This window comes from Heterodontus francisci, chromosome 27 (assembly GCF_036365525.1).
Source record: "Heterodontus francisci isolate sHetFra1 chromosome 27, sHetFra1.hap1, whole genome shotgun sequence".
Classification (NCBI taxonomy): Eukaryota; Metazoa; Chordata; class Chondrichthyes; order Heterodontiformes; family Heterodontidae; genus Heterodontus; species Heterodontus francisci.
The window spans coordinates 74,929,541-74,953,387 of NC_090397.1; the positions used below are offsets into that span (position 1 = coordinate 74,929,541).

The window sequence follows — 23,847 nt, forward strand, 5'->3', positions numbered from 1 at the left end:
ATTTGTAGCTGTGGTAGTTCAGTGAGTTAAAACACTCATTTCACTTCTGAGATCCTTTGTTCTAATCCATCCCAAAGATAGTATTTTTTTTTTCTCTGCCTGTGTCTCTGTCAGGATCTTGGGACAGTTTCAATCCAGTGCTGAGGGAGTATGCACCAAAAGAAAAGATGGTTGTATGTTTTGGACAAATTGGGAGGCAACAAGAATACTTGGGGTGAAAGAGGGAAAAAAACCATCTAGATGCAGGAAAAGATTAGATTAAAGTACATTTTGGAATTAAGTAGAGTGAGCAAATTAATCTGGCTCAGGATAGCTGGAAGTACTTGTTGCGAGGACCACCTGTCAATCAACTGAAAATGTTTACATTTACCATCACATATTCCTTAACAGAAGATACAAGGATAAATTTTCCTGGCCCATACCCTGGGAATGCAAGCATTTTTTTCATGAAAATACTGGCCTTTAAATTATTGATCTAATCTATGATACGTGAGATGGACCAATTTATCAAAATGCCATAGCAAGTGCTCAGAGAAATGGTTTGAAGCAGTATTCACTGAAAGTCAAAGAAGAGTGCTATTCCTACCCTCTCACTCCATGCATTCCTTTTATAAATGCCTTGAAGAAACGGATTTATGTAAACCCTTTAGTAAAGAATTGAAACTCTACTAGTATGCCTGCTGTATGGTGCATCTTATTAATATTTTTAAGGGTTCATGGGCCGATGTACCAATGTCATCCAAAAAGGTTCCCGCCATCACACTTGAGTCAGACTGCTTTCTCAATCTTCAAATTTGGACCATTTGTATTTGACGTGGTCTGATTCTGAATAAAACTTCTTCTGAAAGTTTATTATTCAATATGAGCTGTCATAACAGCTTGCGGCAGTCATATTGTAAACAATCAGACACATTGGAACTGTGCAAGGGGAGCCCATCAGGATAGGCACTGAGGTAAGGGCCAGTTGTTGTGCTTTCCCTAAATCTTAAATATTTAGAGCAATGCTTTCAGCATGAGGTACTCCTTTATCTACATAATACAAAAAAAGAAGCAAGTGTTCCCTTGCAGCAGGAACATTATTAATTCTGACTTTTATGGAGACCCATAGAGATACTCAATGGAGCCATTCCAATGATTTGAGTTACTGGACAAATTATTGTTTTGGGCAAAATGCCAATCCTGAGCTACCAAAGCTCGAACAATCAGTAATGTACCTCACGTGTTTATTTTCCTTCTGCAAATCTTCTGTATAATGTTTCTGACACAGGGCTGTATTTTGCAGTACGTGGGTATTTGGTGAAGTTGCATAGAATTTTACAGCAGAGAAACAGGCCACTGCTGTCACAACTATTTTCTGCTACTCGCTCTAACTCCATATTTTGAATATTAAGACTCTTTGTTGTGAGTATTCAGTTTAACAACCAAAATAAAGGTTATTTCTATTGGCAAAGGGGGAGATACCTGGACCAGAAATGACGTGTGTGCTAAATGGGAAAACAGTTTTTATGAACAACCCTGCCACAGGTCAATCCCATTCAATCACATGACTGCTGTCCTTGCCTGCTGAAGATGGACCTCGAGAAATATACATGGACAGAGGCTTTATTATCCCAAACTGTTTCCACTCTACTGCCTCCCACATGTTGATAAAAGCAGTCCATAAAATAATTTAACCTGACATCTACCAACAGCACTATACATTTAACAAGGGAAAAGGCCATTCAGAATCCCAATAGAACCAAAACTTAACTATTTTTCCAAGCGTCTAAGCTGTTTAGGGAAACATGGATGTTTGTTCTGGTCAGTGAAATTCCTCAATATACACATCAAGTGAGGGCAGGATTGAATTTAGTGCTCAGTCTGCTTGTAACAAAGTAGCTCAGAGACAGACACTCATTCTCTAGAATCTCATTCAGGCTGGTAGAAGGAGGAAATAAAATGTTTCCATATTCATTCTACCACAAACCTAATTAAAAATACTGATTTTGTTTTTGGTGTTGTCCTGTTTTATTATATTAAATATTAATTTTAATTGGTGTGCAGAGATTTGCATAATCCAAGGAAGAAGGCTGGTAACCGTCTGTTTCATGTTACATTAGCTATTTGTTTTATTGTTGTAACCCAAATAGTTATTTCTTCTCCCTCCTCTTCCTACATTTTTAATATGAATTAGTTCACATGCTCAGCTTTATTCTCTATCTCATGCTGATTGGTCTTTGCCTTTGTGCATCTTCTTTATTTTCTATTTGCTCTGCTCACTCCTCAACCTTTGGGCGTATTCAGCCAAGTTATGGTTGTCCAGAATGCAAGGTAGTGTTTGCTTTTTCCTTCTGCTTGTAATTTCTGCTGAGCAGATCTTTGTGCAAGTTATACTAACAAAGCCTGGGTGGACTGACTTTAGAGCTGGATTTCTTAGTGCATTTGTATCAGATTTTGTGGCATAACAAACATTGTTTATTTATTCTACTAATCAATAACTTTCTTGATGATTACTTGACACTTCAAAATAAAAATGCACCTCTAAAGTTAGACACTTCCTGAGTGTAAAAGAAACATGATAATCTGAAATAAAAAACAAAAGTGGTGGAAATGTTCAGCAGGTCGGGCAGCATCTGTGGAGAGAGAAGCAGAATTAACGTTTTAGGTCTGTGACCTTTCATCAGAACAGCTCTGATGAAAGGTCACAAACCTGAAACTTTAACACTGCTTCTCTCTCCACAGATGCTGCCTGACCTGCTGAGCTTTTCCACCACTTCCTGTTTTTATTTCACATTTCTAGCATCTGCAGTATTTTGCTTTTAAACATGATAATCTGACTGTTTGTTCCATCAAAGTTAGAAATTATTAAGCTTCATGGAAATGATGCAATGCAATAATGGAAAAGCATTTCCAATTTTCTGCCTTAGTTACCCAGATATTATGCGTCTTCAGCTTTTGGTCTGTGGAGGGTAGAACAGATAAACAGTGGAAATATACTTCTGGCTCCAAATATAAATCAGTGAAAATTTATTTGTTTCAGTAAAACCAAGCTGGAACACAACTTTTATCAGATCAATTTGGGTTCAGGTTTTTGCAAAATAGCAGATGTGGAGAAATCTTGTACATAAACAACACAACTTTCAAAGAAGTGAAATTTTCCCCTATATTGTCAACATACTATTGTACCTTCAATGGTTATGATGTCTTCTTAAATGGAGAATTCAATTTTAAAAGATTCAAAATCAAATGGAAATCCTGCAAGCTAGCGATACCTGAAGATATAGCAGTGTTTCCTTTTTAATAGCTGAATATTCTTACAGACCACATTACAGTCTATTAGCATACAATTTGGGTAATTAACAAAGGATAATATTTGAATCTTTTGTATCTACCTAATGCATATATATTAAGTTATCAAATGTGCATGTACAGTACACACCAGATGAAATCTGACAACTTACTGTGGCTCAGTATCCCCTCAGTGTCGAATCCTGCACCGCTGAGGTAGCCAAAGTAAAGCCTATGGGCCATGTTTACCTTGCCAATTCTGCATGTCTGCTCACAAAGACAAAGTAACTTTGCTCTATCTGCAACAACTTTTTGTACTTGTTTAGTTTGTCCTGTTTCAGTTGTGGGACTGGAGATTCAGAAAGGGCTATTCTTAGCACTGTAATCTAATTGACGGCTACATGCTAAAGCAAAACCTACAGATTTGCTAATATCCCACATTGTGATATTTGCATGTGGCCTACGGGCCCCCTTCACCACTCCTTCTGTAAACTGTCTATGTTGCATGACAATAGCAGATGAGTCAATATTTGAAATTAGGACAATTAATGTTCGAGGAACAATTGTTTGCTTTTCTAGCATCAGATTATAAATTGTGCACCTCCTGCAGAAATGGTAAACATCCCCTTCATGGTTATTATTGGATACAATGTGATCTACATATGTACAGCAATGTCAGCTTTTGTGTTGCGTGTACTGTGAAGCGATATTAAAGAATTGAGTCCAAACCAGGTAGATTAGTGTGGTTAAATTGATGCAAGGCTAAATATTTTTTTGCTATGTTTTTTGCTATGTACTCTTAAGCAAAGTATTTTGCAAAATATTAGGATTTACATCTTGATTCCAAGCTTCTCCATTTTCATTTGTTGTTTTGTTTAATAAAAGTTTAAAGGAATAAAAGAAAATGGAAATGACTGTGAACCATTTCTTTTAAAATCAAAGCAGCATTTCCATTCAAGAGGTGCATGACAAGAGCGCCGGTTAGCAGGTCTTTGGGATAGATTTTGACTTTGTATGAGATTTGGCAGCTTGTTTTACACCTCGGCAAATTTCAAAATCAGCTGCCAACTCTTTGTCACCCATTTACAATATCGCAAAAGTCAAAATCAACCCCTTCTTGACAAATGTTTCAGTTTATCATTAACATTTTGTGCATGATGGAAAAATAAATTATCTGAATGGGTGTTGAATCTGGGGCACTCCCAGTTAAAAGACAATATTCCATTTCCTTGGCCTGCCTATTTCCTAATGTGTAAATTCTAACCAAGCTTTGCCTTCAAAATTCAAAATCATGAAGGGTCTGGACAGAGTAGATAGAGAGAAACCATTCCCACTCATGAAACGATTGAGAATGAGAGTGCACAGATTTAAAGTAACGGGTAAGAGAAGCAAAAGTGACATGAGAGAAAACTTTTTCACACAGCGAGTGGTTAAGGCCTGGAATGCACTGCCTGAGAACGTGGTGGAGGCAGGTTCAATTGAAGCATTCAAAAGGGAATTAGACAGTTATATGAAAAGGAAGAATGTGCAGGGTTATGGGGAGAAGGCGGGGGAATGGAACTAGGTGAATTGCTCTTTTGGAGAGCCAATACAGACTTGATGGGCCGAATCATTCTGCGCTATAACATTTCTGTGATTCTGAGATCATTCTGAGTCACCATTGTAGATTATCTCTTCTGTGAAAACACGGTTGCAAATTTCTCTTTAGTGTTTCTTTCCCAAGAGAGCAATTTATGTCCAGTTAATTTCCTTTAACTACAAGAGTAGATGAATGGAATTAGGACTCACCACTCCTCTGGCTACTCAAACCAGTGCCGACCAATCATAACCCAATGTTATTTGCACTTGATGTAGGACAATATAGATCAAGTTTTCCAATGTTGGACATATGGGGCAGGATTTCACCATTTGGGTCAGGACCCTGACATCATAGTCAAATCCCAACTCCAGGAAAATGGCAGTTCCCTGAGTTGTCCAACTAGTGGCCAGATGACACACTCGCTATCCAATTAAAGTTAGCCGATGGGCTCTTGAAGCTGAAGGGCCAATAGGAGGCCCTCCAGCATGGAAGGAGCTGCAGCCTGTGTTACAAGTAAGGGACGGAAAGGGCACCTCCATCTTGAGGTGCAGTCTCAGCACTTTATACATTTTTCAACTAAAGGATGGCCACAGCTGCCAGGCTACCATTAAGGAGGAAGAACCCCTTCACAGGGTGGTCTGGAGCCACAGCTATGGCCAGGTAGATGAAGAGGGCCTCAAAACCTGGACCCTGGTCTGTCATCGGGAGGCCACTTCCAGACAGCCGGTCTATTCTCCGATGCTGTGGGGGACCCGCAAGGCCGACTGGAATATTCTGATAATTGGCCTGTTACTTACTTTAATTGGCTACCCACTGCTTGCGGACCGGTAGTCCTTCCACCCCCCAATCCCTGGAATCCCACCTACAGAAAAATGGCCTGGGGTCAAAACGGTGCTGGTGGTGGCAAATTCCGTGCAATCTGCCTCTGTTCTTGCCCCATATTGTGTTGAAAATTCAGCCCTTGTCTTCTGTAGGTTTTCATATTTTGTTCAGTAGACAGTTGGCAAAACACTTCAGACTAGTATATTTTGCCACTTTCACACATTTCTGTGAAAATGTTAATGCGAGTATAAAAGAAAAGAAAAGGCTGAAGCATTTGCAACCACCTTCAGCCAGAAGTACCAAGTGGATGATTCATCTCCGCCTCCTCCTGAGGTTCCCAGGATCATAGATGCCAGTCTTCAGCCAATTCGATTCACTCGAAACAGCTGAAGGCAGTGGATACAGTAAAGGCTATATTAAGTGCCCAGTCCTCACCATTTTTAAGCCACATTTCTGTTATTGCCACTATATCATATTCCCACATGACTATTTGCGCTTGTAGCTCACCAACCTTATTCAGCACACTGTGTGTTTACATACTTGCATTGTAAACCTGTCTTTGTGTTCCTTGTAGTCCTTTTTCTGCTCCTATATAATATAGTACTACTTCCTTCTCTAGTACCATCCAACACTCTCACATTATGCACCTTATTCCTCTTTTCTACTTCTATATGCTGGTGCCCATCCCCCTGCCAATTTAGTTTAATCCCTCCCCAACCACACTAGTGAACCTCCCCACAAGGACATTGGTCTAAATCCTGTTGAGGTGCAACCCGTATCTTTTGAATAGGTGCCTCCTGCCCTAGAACCGCTCCCAGGGCCCCAAGAATCTGAAGCCTTGCCTCCTGCACCATGTTTCAAGCCATGCATTGATACTCCCTGTCTTCCTAATTCTATTCTTGCTTGCATATGGAATGGCATTATCCAGAGATTACTACCTTCAAGATCCTACTTTTTAGGTGCAAAAATTATAGTTATAATAGGGGACTTTAATTGTAAAAACATAGACTGAGATAATAGTAGTGTAAAGGGCAGTGAGGGGCAAGAGTTCCTAGAGTGTGTTCAAGGAAATTTTCTACAACAGTATGTTGCTAGTCCAACGAGAAAGGAAGTACTGAGAGACCTGGTTCTTGGGAATGAGGTGGGGCAAGTGGATCAAGTATCAGTAAGAGAGCATTTACAGGACAGTGATGATTGTATCATAAGGTTTAGGCTGACTATGGAAAAGGTTAAAGAACAATCCAGAGTAAGAACAATTAACTGAGGGAAAGCCAACTTCAGTGGTGTAAGAATGGAGCTGGGAGAAATAAATCGGAGTCAAAGGTTGGCAGGAAAACCAATAGCTGAACAATGGGCTAAATTCAAAGAAGAGATACTTTGGGCACAGTCAAGGTATGGGGCTGGATTTTAAAGGCCCTCCACCACCGGGAATGGTGGCGGGAGGCAATGAAGATTGGGACAGCGGATGCCTACCACCGACCCCGACACCGGCAGTCCCCGTACCGAACTCAGTGGTAGCGCAAGGCCTTGTTGCGGCCACCCCACGGCTCAGCGACGGGACCCACATTAAAATAAGTTAATTGTTACTTACCGTGCAGGCTGCAGCGATTCTTCTAGCACGTTGCAATCTTCAGTCTGGCGGCCGATAATGCTGTGCCTTCGAATCGCTGTTTTTTTCTCTGTGCGGGAGGCGGGGAGCGGGGTTAGAACGACTCGGATGGGTTGGCGGGGGGTGTTGCTGGGAAAGGGTAAAGGACCAAGGTGCCGAAATTTGGGGGAGGGGGAATGGTCAGATTTTCAACATAGGTTTTTTTGGGGGGAAAAGGGCAGGAATGTTGCGATATGCCATTGGGGGTGTGGTAGAATGCATGGGAAGACTTGTGCATTCATTTTTTAAACTTTAAAGCTACTGGCCCTTTAAAAATTTCAAAACTCTTTTCGGGCAGCATGCCCTTTAAAAATGGTGTCGGGGCAGACGCAGCGGCCAATGAAATGAGCCACCACGTTTGAAATCATGTTGGCTCCATGACGTGGGCCCCCGCATTTTTCTAAGCCCGGTCAAGCAAATCCAGAGCTCCCTGGATGACAAAAGAGGTAGAGATTAAGATAAAGAAGAAAAACTGTGCTCAAGACAGATACCACATAGAAAATACTATTGAGAACCAAGCTGACTATAGAAGGTCCAGAGGGGAAGTAAAAAAGCAAATAAGAGAAGTAAAGAGAGAGCATGAACAGAGACTGGCAGCTAGCATTAATTTTTTTTTTTATTTATTATTTTTTTATTTTATTTTATTTTTTATTTTTTAAATTTTTTTTAATTTTATTTTTTAGCATTAAATCTAGCAATAAAGGAAATCCCAAACTATTCTACAGACTTATAAATAGTAAAAGGGTTGTAAAAGGAAAAGTGGGGCCGATTAGGGACCAGAAAGGGGATTTGCACACGAAGGCAGAGGGCATAGCTGAGGTATTAAATGAATACTTTGCATCTGTCTTTACCAAGGAAGAGGATGCAACCCAGGCAATGGTGAAAGAGGAGGTAATTCAGACACTAGAATGGTTTAAAATTGATAAGGAGGATGTATTAGATAGGCTGTCTGTACTTAAAGTAGATAAGGCACCAGGACCGGATGAGATCCATCCAAGGATACTGAGGGAAGTGACAATGGAAATTGCAGAGGCACTGGCCATAATTTTTCATCTTCCTTAGACTTGGGGCTGGTAACAGAGGACTGGAGAATTGCAAACGTTCAAAAAAGGGTGTAAAGATAAGCCCTGCAACTACAGGCCAATCAGTTTAACTTCAGTGGTGGGAAAACTTCTAGAAAAAATAATTTGGGACAAATTAATAGTCATATGGACAAACGTGGGTGAATTAAAGAAAGCCAGCATGGATTTCTTAAGGGGAAAATCATGTTTAACTAACTTGCAGTAGGTTTTTGAGCAGGTAACAGAGAGGGTTGATGAGGGCAATGCTGTTGATGTGGTGTACATGGATCTTCAAAAGGCGTTTGATACAGTGCCACACACAGACATGTGAGCAAAGTTATAGCTCATGGAATGAAAGGGACAGTAGCAATACAGATACGGAATTGGCTGAGTGACAGGAAACACAGAGTAGTGGTGAATGGATATTTTTTGGGCTGGAATAAGGTTTGTAGTGGAGTTCCCCAGGGGACAGTGTTGGGACCCTTGCTTTTCCTGATATATATTAATGACTAGACCTTGGTGTACAGGGCACAATTTCAAAGTTTGCAGATGCTACAAAACTTGGAAGCATTGTGAACTGTGAGGAGGAAAGTGTAGAACTTCAAAAGGACATTGACAAGTTGGTGGAATGGGCAGACAGGTGGCAGATGAAGTTCAATGCAATGAAATGTGAAGTTATTCAATTCGGTAGGAAGAACATGGAGAGAAAATATAGAATAAAGGGTACAATTCTAAAGGGGGTGCAGGAGCAGAGGGACCTAGGTGTATATGTGCATAAATCTTTGAAGGTGGCAGGACAGGTTGAGAGAGCAGTTAATAAAGCATTCAATAACCTGGGCTTTATTAATAGGGGCATAGAGTACAAGAGCAAGGAAGTTATGTTGAACTTGTATAAGACACTAGTTCAGCCTCAGCTGTGTTAAAATCCAGAAAGCTTGTTATGGAAGGATAATGCTGGAGCTTATATTTACTCAGTTTTGCATTTATTGTGCACAATAAAAGATTACAAACATGTAGCACCTCACTCAAACCCTTCACCAGCCTCAGTGAGTGTCTGCTTATAAAAGCTCCACTCAGACCCCAATTAGTACCCTTCACTTGCATATAATCAAACCATTGACACACTATTAACAGATTAACCAGCTGGAGTATTGCGTCCAGTTCTGGGCCCCACACTTTAAGAAACATATAAGGGCATTGGAGAGAGTACAGAAAACATTCACGAGAATGGTTCCAGGGATGGGGAATTTCAGTTATGAAGCTGGATTGGAGAAGTTATGACTGTTTTCCTTGGAGAAGAGAAGGCGATTTGATAGAGTTATTCAAAATCATGAGGGGTCTGGACAGAGTAGATAGAGAGAAACTGTTCCCACTCATGAAAGGATCGAGAACGAGAGGGCACAGATTTAAAATATTTGATAAGAGAAGCATGAGTGACATGAGGAAAAACTTTTTCACACAGCGAGTGGTTAAGGTCTGGAATGCGCTGCCTGAGAGGGTGGTGGAGGCAGGTTCAACCAAGGCATTCAAAAGGGAATTAGACTGTTATATGAAAAGGAAGAATGTGCAGGGTTATGGGGTGAAGGCAGGGGAATGGAACTGAATAAATTGCTCTTTCAGAGAGCGGGTGCAGACACGATGGGCTGAATAGAACAAAGAACGGTACAGCACAGGAATAGGCCATTCGGCCCTCCAAGCCTGCGCCAATCTTGATGCCTGTCTAAACTAAAACCTTCTTCACTTCCAGGGACCATATCCCTCTATTCCTATCCTATTCATGTATTTGTCAAGATCCCTCTTAAACGTCGCTATGGTACCTGTTTCCACCACCTCCCCCGGCAACAAGTTCCAGGCACTCACCCACCCTCTGTGTAAAGAACTTGCCTCGCACATCTCTTCTAAACTTTGCCCCTCACACCTTAAACCTATGTTCCCTAGTAACTGACTCTTCCACCCTGGGAAAAAGCTTCTGACTATCCATAGCCTCCTTCTGCACTGTAACGATTCTGTGAACTTCCTTCCTAGGTCCTCAAAATCTGAGCATAGGACCTTCATACCTGATCTCTATATGTCATTGTACCAATTGTACCACAACTTCTGCCAAAATATTCTGTACCCACTCTGTGATGTCCTTCACCATGGCACCAGGGAGACAACACATCATGTGGGACTCACAATGACAGTTACAGAAATGCATGTCTATTCCCTAACAATGGAATCTCTGATAATGACTGCTTTTCGACTCTTTGCTGGTCCCTCCTGTGCAGTCCCTTGTCCATTGGTGCCACGGTCTGCACTGCACTCCTTGAAGGTGTCACCACTCCCAGCAGTCTCCAAAGCTGAGTACCGGTTTGAGAGTGGCACACACCCCAAAGACTCCTGCACCTCCTGCCTCTTGCTTCTCTTCTGGATGTCCACCCAACTACTATCCTGAACTCTCACTGCCTGCAGGGTGACCACTTCCTGGAATGTAAGATCCAGCAAACTCATCCTCCCTGATGGTCCGCAGTGACTGCAGCTGCCCCTCAATTTCAGAAATCCTGAGCTTGAGCTCAAGCAACTGGAGACACTTCCTACACACGTGGTCCCCCAAGATATATAAAGTGCCCTGAAGTTCCCACATGGTGCAGGAATTGCAAGGAACAGGTGTCAGCTGCCCATCCATGATCTAAGAAACATTCTATTCCTTATTTTAGAATATAATTCCAACGGTATTTAAACTAATTAATGCCTCTAGACCTGCTCTATGCTGATATTCTTAATTCTAATCCACTTTCCGTTAAACAAAGTCTGATTGAAATTTTATTAATTAGTTTAACTATTAAACTATAAATTTAATACAGTGCTTTATAGATTCTTGGGCCGATTTAAATCACTGGCCTTGGTTAAAAAAAAACTTATACTGACCAATGTGTCACCTACTTGCTATCCTGTGATGTCACTCCTGGCTTTTTTGGAAATACACCAATCAGATCTGTGTTGTTCCCCTGCTCTCTCTTTTATTCTCCACTGCTGCTGGTGTCTCCAATCAGGATAAAAATTAAACAACAGATCCACCAGTCTTCTGAGCCTACCTTTCTCCCAGCAGGGTGGGTTTCTGATTCATGTCTGTTCAGTGCACTCCTAGACATTCTGCCTCAGGTCTATAATTCAGAAAATGAGTTTTGTGATCTTTACACGAGCAAGTTATTCAATTGAGTTTGTTCATAAGTTCATTTGCATCAATTGTTCAACACCAAGCCCACTGACTTGTCATCAGCTCTCCCATGATCCTGATTACAGCTCCCTCCCATAGAGAAAATTCTATGTCCAGACGGTGTAAAGAGCTCACTGGTTCTTTGGGCAGAGGACAGAAGGGAATGCAATTATATCAATTTAATGTTACATGTGTATAAATGTATTTCTTAAAAATGTGAAATTAAATTCTAATAAATATTTTAGCAGAACTTGAATATCCAAAGGATTAGCTAAATGAGATTGGAAATGAGTGCAGGCCAAGAACATGGACATTGTTATTAACAATTTGCTTTAACTAGGCTTTCAGTGATATACATTTAAACAGAAACATTTTTGGTGAGGGTAAAAATGTATTTGGTACAAAAACATTGAGGTCTCTGCATTCTCAGTTTTTAACAGAACTGCTTAAGGAAAACTGAAATCACTTGGGTAAAAGCACATTTTTAAAAAATCATTCCAGAATTCAAATAGAGCAGATATTTAGTAATTGATTGAACAGTTACATTGTAAATTCATTTCAAGACAGTTACAGTTGACATTACTATTTCTGGATGGATGTTTGAAGTGAAGAGCATCAGTAGAGATCTCATTCTATTCCATATATAGATGGCATCAGATTTTTTTGGTTGAATTCTGATCCAGTTAAGCCTGTTTCTTTCATACCCATGGTTTTTTGTGAGAGATGGAAGAGGTTAAAACAATATTTGATGAGAACTATACAATGATAACTATCTCCTTTCCCATTAATTATAAAACATTGACATAACAGGCCTTCATTTACAGGATGAGAGAGCACGCAAGCTGCTCACAGATTTCTGCAATTGTTACTGAGCCAGGTGCTAAAAGGGTACACAAGGGTATCATAAATTAAATTATCCTTTAATTTCACAAACCACTTCTGGGAAACATTACCAGCACCTTGTCTCTGATGATCAGACACACTAAATGCACAGCATTGGGACAGCAGTGCACTACACCAATTAGCTCCATTCAACCCACAGTATATCTGCTTTGGCATTTTCCTTCAGCTGTAGTAACATAATAATGGACAAGAATTTTCTCTAGGATATATAGTTGAAAACATTAGCAAGCGCTAAGTGTTTGTACTGAAGAATCCTTATACATATTCTTACTACATCAGTTTAAAGAGAAACAAAATAATTTAAATAACTTATCAATTGAAAATTCACAGATCAGTGACCAAGCTTTGTACAGAAACTATATGAATATACAGTATCAAACTAGTTATATATAGAAAGGAATCATATCCCTTATGTGAAAAATAAGCAGAATTGCATATGTGTAAGGTCAAGGGATTAGTACTGTTATTGAGAATAATAGGAGGCAAGCGCATGTGACCCAAGACAAGGGTAGATTTTCCATGTAGTCTCCAATTTACATTGCATTTACCTCCTACTAGTGAACATAGACTTATACTGTGCTCCAACAGACTATCACACGTCAGTGCTCACTCAAATAACAATTTGAATTCATGTAACGCCTTTAATGCAGGAAAAATCTCAAGGCGCGATACTAGAACTTTGAATTTAAACACTAACGGTAGTGTAATGGGCCTATCCTCTCATCCATTTTATTTAAAGTGGAGTTGCTCTTTAAGTAAAAAATATTGCCAATTTTAAATGCAATTGGGTGAGCAAAAGCTAAGAATGAAATTGTTCTCACATTTTCTCCAAAAAACTGAAATTGCAGACTTGTATATCTTATTTCTATGTTTGCTTTTGCCTTGAAATAAATATATATCCAATTCCGAGCCTCTAATTTATTTAATAATACATTGTGTTTTGCAACAGTGTAGAGAACAAGCGCAGAACTAAGCATGTGCAGAAAAGCCTCAATCCAGAATGGAATCAAACTGTGATTTACAAAAACATCTCTGTGGAGCAGGTAATACTGTAATTTAACACTGAGAGAATGTGATTAACAAACAAAACATTCCTTTGGACAAATAAGATGCAGCAGAAAAACAACCCACTCCTTGGAATAGTGCAACACCAAAATTAGCACAATAAATTGTGGAAAGAATTCAAATATGTAGCAGATTATGGAGGTCTGCACAAGCCATCTTGAGGCTAATGTTTGCTGGTATATTAATTCATGAGCTAAATATGGTGAAAGGAAATTATTGAATTGGAAACTTGTACTGGTAGATAGATGCATGCTCAGTCTTTTTAATCACATTTCTCAAATTTGAACATTTTGTGATGATGCTTAGTTCCTAAAAATATTTTCATCTTCGGAAAAAAACACCAAGTTACCTTCAAATATGCAGTTCCCATCTATAATTTTCACAGCCACAGATGGAACTTATAAATATTACTCAGTTCAGTGACTTCCTAATTCCAGTTCTGATGAAAGGTCACTGACCTGAAACATTAACTCTGTTTCTCTCTCCACAGATGCTACCAGACCTGCTGAGTATTTCCAGTGTTTCTTGTTTTGATTTAAGTGACTTCCTACTTAGCTCTTTAGGTCTGTCAATATTTAAGCACCTTGCATTTTTTTCTACTGAAGGAAAGGATGGAGAGTGATGGGTTAACCTTGCACCTTAATGTATTTACACTTTAATTTTTTTTTAACATACGTAGATTGAAATACTTTTGACCCACATGGAAGCAATATTGAACATGTTCAGCTGTTATATTAAACTTGCCGCCGAAGTAGGTGGCGGACGTAAAAAAATACGACCTGCCCGCATGGGCACCGCGTTACGGAGCCACCGTGATTTCAAACGCGGCGGCTCATTTGCATGGCTGTGGAGGGGACAGGCGAGCTGCCGCAGGCAATGGCTTCCGGTGCCAATGCGCAGGCACCGGCGCCATTTTTAAAGTGTTGACAGCCCTCAATAGACATTTAAAAATTAAAGCGACAGGCAAGTAGAATTTCCACAAAACAGATTTCAATGACCTTTAAATGCATTTTCCCCCCTCCATCCCTGCACAATGGCATTTCCAGACATTCGTGCCCTTTTCCCTCCCAGAATTCGAATATTGACAATTTGACCTTCCCCCCGCCCCCAAAGTTTGGCAACTTTGCCCTTTACCCCTTCCCATCAACCCCCTCCCAGCCAATCCGCATCGTTGCTACCCGCCACCCAACAGGTGTCTTGCCACATTTCCCGAATGAATGGAGATCGGTGCGGAGATTAAGGAGGTGATGGGACCCTCATTACATCAGGTATGTAAATTAGTTTTCATATGGAAATGGGGCATGGGGCACGGGGCACGTGGCCTGCCACCGTCGGGGTGGGTGACGGGCCTCAGCCACATCAATCTTCATTGCGCCACCCCACCACCATTCCTGTGGCAGAGGGACTTTAAAATCCAGCCTCATATCTGCTGAATCTATCAAACAGAAATTTACCCAAATGAATGCATGTGAATGCAAAAGCACAAGAAATAGAAGCAGACCATATCCCATAGCCCATTGACCCTGCTGTGTACAATAGTCCTGCTCATTCATAGGTCTGATCCTTTTATGTCGAATTCTTTCTTTCTTTTGGGCCTCCTTATCTCGAGAGACAATGGATACGTGCCTGGAGGTGGTCAGTGGTTTGTGAAGCAGCGCCTGGAGTGGCTATAAAGGCCAATTCTGGAGTGACAGGCTCTTCCACAGGTGCTGCAGAGAAATTTGTTTGTCGGGGCTGTTGCACAGTTGGCTCTCCCCTTGCGCCTCTGTCTTTTTTTCTGCCAACTAAGTCTCTTCGACTCGCCACATTTTAGCCCTGTCTTTATGGCTGTCCACCAGCTCTGGCGAATGCTGGCAACTGACTCCCACGACTTGTGATCAATGTCACAGGATTTCATGTCGCGTTTGCAGATGTCTTTAAAGCGGAGACATGGACGGCCGGTGGGTCTGATACCAGTGGCGAGCTCGCTGTACAATGTGTCTTTGGGGATCCTGCCATCTTCCATGCGGCTCACATGGCCAAGCCATCTCAAGCGCCGCTGACTCAGTAGTGTGTACAAGCTGGGGGATGTTGGCCGCCTCGAGGACTTCTGTGTTGGAGATACGGTCCTGGTCGAATACCATCTCAGTATATTTAGTGACTTTTTCATTAAATATTATTAATGCAGTCATTGCAGTTTGTATCTTTAAAAAGCTCACACTGCATTAAAAATATTGTATTTTTTTGTGTGAATATTGTACTCATAAAAGTTATGGATGATACTAAGCTTCTTTTATAGTGCCTGGCGCTGGCAGGGCTCCCAATACCAGGCTGAAAAGGCAGGTGGAACCTGGAAGCTAGGTGCCCAGCACTGGGATCTCTGTCCCTTTAAAGACGGGAATCCCGCGTCCAAGAGCTGCCGGCCAATCACAGGGCTGGCAGCTCAGCCGTAGCGGCAGCGCCACCAGGATTGGTGGCGATTGCTGGTACTGCAGATCAAAGAACAAAGAAGAAAGAAAATTGCAGCACAGGAACAGGCCCTCCAAGCCTGCGCCGATCCAGATCCTCTATCTAAACATGTTGCCTATTTTCTAAGGGTCTGTATCTCTTTGCTTCCTGCCCATTCATGTATCTGTCTAGATACATCTTAAAAGACGCTATCGTGCCCGCGTCTACCACCTCCGCTCGCAACGCATTCCAGCCACCCACCACCCTCTGCGTGAAGAACTTTCCACGCATATCCCCCCTAAACTTTTCCCCTCTCACTTTGAACTCGTGACCCCTAGTAATTGAATCCCCCACTCTGGGAAAAAACTTCTTGCTATCCACCCTGTCTATACCTCTCATGATTTTGTCCACCTCAATCAGGTCCCCCTTCAACCTCCGTCTTTCTAATGAAAATAATCCTAATCTGCTCAACCTCTCTTCATAGCTAGCACCCTCCATACCAGGCAACATCCTGGTGAACCTCCTCTGCACCCTCCCCAAAGCATCTACATCCTTTTGGTAATGTGGCGACCAGAACTGCACGCAGTATTCCAAATGTGGCCGAACCAAAGTCTTATACAACTGTAACATGACCTGCCAACCCTTGTACTCAATACCCCGTCCGATGAAGGAAAGCATGCCGTATGCCTTCTTGACCACTCTATTGACCTGCGTTGCCACCTTCAGGTAACAATGGACCTGAACACCCAAATCTCTCTGTACATCAATTTTCCCCAGAACTTTTCCATTTACTGTATAGTTCACTCTTGAATTGGATCTTCCAAAATGCATCACCTCGCATCTGCCCAACTCTCCAATCTATTTATATTCTGCTGTATTCTCTGACAGTCCCCTTCACTATCTGCTACTCCACCAATCTTAGTGTCGTCCGCAAACTTGCTAATCAGACCACCTATACTTTCCTCCAAATCATTTATGTATATCACAAACAACAGTGGTCCCAGCACGGATCCCTGTGAAACACCACTGGTCACACGTCTCCATTTTGAGAAACTCCCTTCCACTGCTACTCTCTGTCTCCTGTTGCCCAGCCAGTTCTTTATCCATCCAGCTAGTACACCCTGGATCCCATGCGACTTCACTTTCCCCACAGCCTACCATGGGGAACCTTATCAAACGCCTTACTGAAGTCCATGTATATGACATCTACAGCCCTTCCCTCATCAATCAACTTTGTCACTTCCTCAAAGAATTCTATCAAGTTGGTAAGACATGACCTTCCCTGCACAAAACCATGTTGCCTATCACTGATAAGCCCATTTTCTTCCAAATGGGAATAGATCCTATCCCTCAGTATCTTCTACCACTGACGTCAGGCTCACCGGTCTATAATTACCTGGATTTTCCCTGCTACCCTTCTTAAACAAGGGGACAACATTAGCAATTCTCCAGTCCTCCGGGACCTCACCCGTGTTTAAGGATGCTGCAAAGATATCTGTTAAGGCCCCAGCTATTTCCTCTCTCGCTTCCCTCAGTAACCTGGGATAGATCCCATCCAGACCTGGGGACTTGTCCACCTTAATGCCTTTTAGAATACCCAACACTCCCTCCCTCCTTATGCCGAGTTGACCGAGAGTAATCAAACATCTGTCCCTAACCTCAACATCCGTCATGTCCCTCTCCTCGGTGAATACCGATGCAAAGTACTCGTTTAGAATCTCACCCATTTTGTCTGACTCCACGCATAACTTTCCTCCTTTGTCCTTGAGTGGGCCAATCCTTTCTCTAGTTACCCTCTTGCTCCTTATATATGAATAAAAGGCTTTGGGATTTTCCTTAACCCTGTTTGCTAAAGATATTTCATGACCCCTTTTAGCCCTCTTAATTCCTCGTTTCAGATTGGTCCTACATTCCCGATATTCTTTCAAAGCTTCGTCTTTCTTCAGCCTCCTAGACCTTATGTATGTTTCCTTTTTCCTCTTAGCTAGTCTCACAATTTCACCTGTCATCCATGGTTCCCTAATCTTGCCATTTCTATCCCTCATTTTCACAGGAACATGTCTCTCCTGCACGCTAATCAACCTCTCTTTAAAAGCCTCCCACATATCAAATGTGGATTTACCTTCAAACAGCTGCTTCCAATCTACATTCCCCAGCTCCTGCCGAATTTTGGTATAGTTGGCCTTCCCCCAATTTAGCACTCTTCCTTTCGGACCACTCTCGTCTTTGTCCATGAGTATTCTAAAACTTACGGAATTGTGATCACTATTCCCAAAGTAGTCCCCGACTGAAACTTCAACCACCTAGCCCGGCTCATTCCCCAACACCAAGTCCAGTATGGCCCCTTCCCGAGTTGGACTATTTACATACTGCTCTGGAAAACCCTCCTGGATGCTCCTTACAAATTCTGCTCCATCTGGACCTCTAACACTAAGTGAATCCCAGTCAATGTTGGGAAAATTAAAATCTCCTTTCACCACCACCCTGTTGCTCCTACATCTTTCCATAATCTGTTTACATATTTGTACCTCTATCTCACGCTCGCTGTTGGGAGGCCTGTAGTACAGCCCCAACATTGTTACCGCACCCTTCCTATTTCTGAGTTCTGCCCATATTGCCTCACTGCTCGAGTCCTCCATAGTGCCCTCCTTCAGCACAGCTGTGATATCCTCTTTGACCAGTACTGCAACTCCTCCACCCCTTTTACCTCCTTCTCTATCCCGCCGGAAGCATCGATATCCTGGGATATTTAGTTGCCAATCATGCCCTTCCCTCAACCAAGTCTCAGTAATAGCAATAACATCATACTCCCAGGTACTAATCCAGGCCCTAAGTTCATCTGCCTTACCTACTTCACTTCTTGCATTAAAACAAATGCACCTCAGACCACCAGTCCCTTTGCGTTCGTCATCTGCTCCCTGTCTACTCTTTCCCTTAGTCACGCTGACTTCATTATCATTCCTTACAGGCTTTAGTTACTACCTGCTTACTGTCCACTGACCTCATTTGGTTCCCATCCCCCTGCCACATTAGTTTAAACCCTCCCCAACAGCATTAGCAAAAGCACCCCCAAGGACATTGGTTCCAGTCCAGCCCAGGTGTAGACCGTCCAATTTGTAATAGTCCCACCTCCCCCAGAACCGGTCCCAATGTCCCAAAAATCTGAACCGCTCCTTCCTGCACCATCTCTCAAGTCACGCATTCATCCTGACTATTCTTTCATTTTTACTCTGACTATCACGTGGCACTGGTAGCAATCCTGAGATTACTACCTCTGAGGTCCTACTTTTTAACTTGGCTCCTAACTCCCTAAATTCTGCTTGTAGGACATCATCCCGTTTTTTACCTATATCATTGGTGCCTATGTGCACAACGACAACTGGCTGTTCACCCTCCCCTTTCAGAATGTTCTGCAGCCGATCTGAGGCATCCCTGACCCGTGCACCTGGGAGGCAACATACCATTCGGGAGTCTCGTTTTCGACCACAGAACCGCCTAGCTACTCCCCTTACAATCGAATCCCCGATGACTGTAGCCCTTCCACTCTTTTTCCCGCCCTTCCGAACAGCAGAGCCAGCCACGGTACCATGAACCTGGCTACTGCTGCCTTCCCCTGGTGAGCCATCTCCCTCAACAGTATCCAAAACGGTATACCTGTTTTGGAGGGAGATGACCGCAGGGGACACCTGCGCTGCCTTCCTGCTCTTTCTCTGCCTTTTGGTCACCCATTGCCTTTGACCCTCAGCAATCCTAATCTGCGGTGTGACCAATTCACTAAACGTGCTATCCAAGACCTCCTCAGCATCACGGATGCTCCAAAGTGAGTCCATCCGCAGCTCCAGAGCCGTCATGCGGTCTAACAAGAGCTGCAGCTGGACACACTTCCAGCACGTGAAGGAGCCAGGGACATCAGCCGTGTCCCTGAGCTCCCACATTGAGCAAGAGGAGCATAACGGGTCTGAGATCTCCTGGAAGAAGAAGGTTCCGAAGAAGGGTCACTGACCCGAAACGTTAACTCTGCTTCTCTTTCCACAGATGCTGCCAGACCTGCTGAGTGAATCCAGCATTTCTTGTTTTTGTGTCTGAGATCTCCTGCCATTTTCAATCTTAAGCTTAAGTTAGTCTTAACTTGGATAAACGAAAAAGGAACGAAAAGTTTTCACCAATGACACGAATAAAATAAATAAATTGAAAAAGCCTTACCTTATCTGCACACCACGAGTCCTTTTTTTTTGGTTAGAGGAGGAGGGCGGGTGGGGGACACTACAGGTGTAGTGTCTCGGGTTCAGCCGCTGCCCAAATATATAGGACTTACTTACCCAGCTGCCACCTCGCTCTCCCTGTCGCCGCTGCAAAAAAAAAAGAAGCCTTGGACCGAGGCCCAGCGCTGGAATCCTGGACCTCAGGTAAGTGGGGTAGGGTCACCAGGGCCAGGCTGGAAGGCTCTGGCAAGCGGGGTTTGGAGGGTGAGCATGTGCTGCAGGGGGAGGGGGATCCAGTTTGCCCACAGAGGAGAGGACCCCTCCCCCCACCCCTTCAAAGACCTGTGGTTGTTAATAGGCCACTTAAGGGCCACAAATATCCTCTGGGTGGGAAACTGTCGCCGGCCTATCCTGCTCCTAATAAAACTGCTTGGAAATGGGCTCCCTGCCTCCCCCCTACCTCCCGTTACAGATAACATAAAGTTGAATTTCACTGCTCAAATCAAGTCCAAGAGCTGAAAGGGGCCTGTAGCTTTCACTTCTCCGCCTATTTCATGCAGTATTTTCTGAGACCTGGGTTCATATCTGCTCCAGACTGATAGATGAAACTCTCCTCCACATGCTGCCTGTAAGGGTCCTTGTGAAGTGAGTATGGGTATCCTCAATCCAGTACCCAATAGGCATGGACTTACAGCACAGAAGTGCCCTTATTTGGGCATTAACTGGCAATGTCACTCAGACAGACCTAAAGTTGGTTGCTATGGGAAATAGGTAAATTGCCACATGAATCCACTTGGAGGTGTCATTCTGAGGTTGTGATTAAAGCATTTTAAAGCAGAAATGAAGGAGTTGTACTCTATGTTTTATTATAACTGGCCTGGGCATATTTGATGGCAGCTGACACTGGGCCACAGAATTCAATAGTGCCGCACAAGTTTTACAGGCACGAATAATTACTAAACCCTCAAGTTACATTACCAATTTTATATGCTTGTGAAACATAAGTCATTTCACATCAATAAACCACATCACCAATATTGGCAATATCAGGGTTTCCTAACAAACAGCTGGGCTGAATTTTTTGCGGATCTCAGGAGCAGAAATAGAGGCGGGAGGACCTAAAATCAAGACGGGCTGTCAGACGTCGTGATGTCCCATCTTGATTTTGTCCATGGAAGCAAACATGGAGAGGGGAGATCAGACATTAATGTGGTAGGCAGGCAATTAAGATACTTAAGAGGCCCATTGACAATGATTTTATTCATAGTTTTCAATTTTATTAATGGCACTCGGGATTTACAGGGCTTCAGAGCCTCGTCTGGTTGAAGGGAGAGACATGGAAGTGGGAGCTCATCACTGTACTGCTGCAAGGGGAGGCAGCATCGGCGGCCAGGCAGGGTGGAAAAGGAAGGGCATGGGACATCATCTGAGGAGGGGGGCAAAGCTGCCATACTGAGGGCCCACTGGCAGTGAAGGCCTTGTACTTAGGGAGAGGCCAACTATCATGGGCCTCATTCATCCAGGTTTTGAGGACCCTATTGAAGAGGAGGTGCAGCAGAGTGGGAGGAAGATCCAAGCACCGGCAGTGGCACCGCAGTGACCTATGAGGCCACAGGAGGGTCAACAGCAGCATCCAGATGGTGGTGAGGGGAAAGACAGATGACTCCCCAATGCAGAAGAAGCTACCTTCCAGAGAGGGTCTACCGGTTGAGGCTCAATTACCTGCAGATGTCCGAGAGGCAGTGTCAATGAAGACTCCGCCTCTCCAAGGAGGCCATCACTGACCTATGTGCTATGATGCAGGATGAGCTGTGCCCTAGGAGATCGGGTGGAAATCCAATGCCAGCAGTGCTGGAGGTCACTGTGGCACCGAACGTCTACGCCTCTGGATCATTGCTGGGATCCATTGGGAACAAGTTTGGGATCGCACAGTCAGCGGCCCATCGGTGCCTCATGGAGGTCACCAATACCCTTTTCAGGAGGGCAGGTGACTATGTGCACATCCGCATGGATCCTAGTTCTCAAGCTGAGAAATCCATTGTGTTCAGGGCCATTGCTGGATTCCCTCAGGGTGTGATCGACTACACGCATGTGACCATCAAGACTCCTGAGCACTAGCCAGTGGCCTTCATCAACAGGAAAGGCTTCTACTGCCACAATGTACAACTTTGTAACCACTGTAAACAGATCCTGCAGGTCTGTGCACATGTCCTGAGAAGTTGCCACGTTGCCTACATTTTGAGGTAGTTCCAGATGCCAGAACTTTTCTGGCCAACTGTGCACCTTCAGGAATGGATCCTTGGAGACAAGGGCTACCCACTCAGGACATGGCTATTGATGCCTGTGAGGAACCTATGCATAGATGCAGAGGAAAGTACAAAACATGCCATGGGAAAAGGAGAGGGATCATAGAGCAGAGCATTGGACTGCTGAAGATGAGATTCAAGTGCCTAGATCAGTCCAGTTGAGCCCTTCAGTATGCTCAGCAAGGATTTCAAGGACAGATGCTTCCCCTCCCTTGCAAGGCACACTAGTGCCTCCATACTGACCTGAGAGGGTAGAGGACCTGGTGCTGACTTCAGGTCCCTGTCTCCCTCTCGCCCTGTCATTGCTGCCTTGCACGCATGGTCCAGACATGGGTATGCATGTCTACACAAATATCCTGCAGACACTGAGTGTTCTGTCGCATGCGATTCGCCAGGAGCTCTGCCAATTTCTCAATGGAGGATGCCACTCGTGCACCATGCAGCACCCAAGACTGGATGGACTCCTCCATCGTCTGCACTTGGGCACACACAGACTCTGGCATCTCTGCCAGATGTTTCCTGACCTCTTGCTGCAACTGCAGCATTTCCTGTAAGCTGGCAACACCAGAGGCACGTCATGAGCCTTGGGCTCAGCATGGACCTGGCCTCCCCCAGTCCTCTGACTGTCAGAGACCTGGGCTGACACAGCCTTCGTCAGCTGTTTGGACACATCTGTGATGTGCTCCCCAGTTGTGTACCCAAATTTAACAGCAGGCACACATCCACTCACATGAGAGCATCTGCGCTGGTGGAGGGTGCGGGGGTATGAGGTGATGATGCACCCTCCGAGGCTCTGTCCTCCCGCTCAGAGATGGCAGGCTCTCCACCAGTCTTGGAGGCTCTTCAAGTAAGTTCTGCATGACCTGCTTGAGAGAACGGAGACATTGAAGGGTCAAGGATATTTCCTCCTGACACAGCACATATCCCTACTTTGGAGATCCCTGCAGGCACCCAATGCCTGATGAGCAACATGGCTCCATCGCTGCAGATGCAGATGACGACCTTACTCACTGTCTTGGGTAGGTGCCCCATCTCTCCGTCTGCAGCACCTCTCCATCCTGCAGTCCAGCCATCTCCATGGCCTCCTCCTCCATCAGGCTCAGGACATGGAGAGTTGGCAGCTGCTGGTCTTGGCCCACTCTCTGTGATTGTTGTGCAATCTTCTCCTGCAGACACAAGGATGCATGCTGTTGGTCTCCCAATGGGAACAATCCCAGACACATGCTGGCGTTTATCCATCAGTTACTGATGGGGGCACACAAATGACTCCTGGGTCCGAACTCTTTCCAGGGACTTCATAAGGGTCTCCAATGACTAACAGCTTCCTTTCAGGGCCATTTCGCCATGCCTCAGGCTGTTTGTTTGCATCAC

The 23,847-nt window shown here is 43.7% G+C and overlaps 1 protein-coding gene across 1 annotated transcript in view; it reads left to right on the forward strand.

Annotated features, from left to right (window-relative positions):
• The window catches only part of LOC137384960 (protein piccolo-like), a 631,016-nt gene that overhangs the window by 375,775 nt on the left and 231,394 nt on the right, over positions 1-23,847 (forward strand). Inside the window, exons 18-19 of the mRNA XM_068059672.1 lie at positions 2,284-2,310; positions 13,426-13,519. Of these exons, the coding sequence (XP_067915773.1) occupies positions 2,284-2,310; positions 13,426-13,519 (121 nt within the window). The remainder of the gene's footprint in view (positions 1-2,283; positions 2,311-13,425; positions 13,520-23,847) is intronic.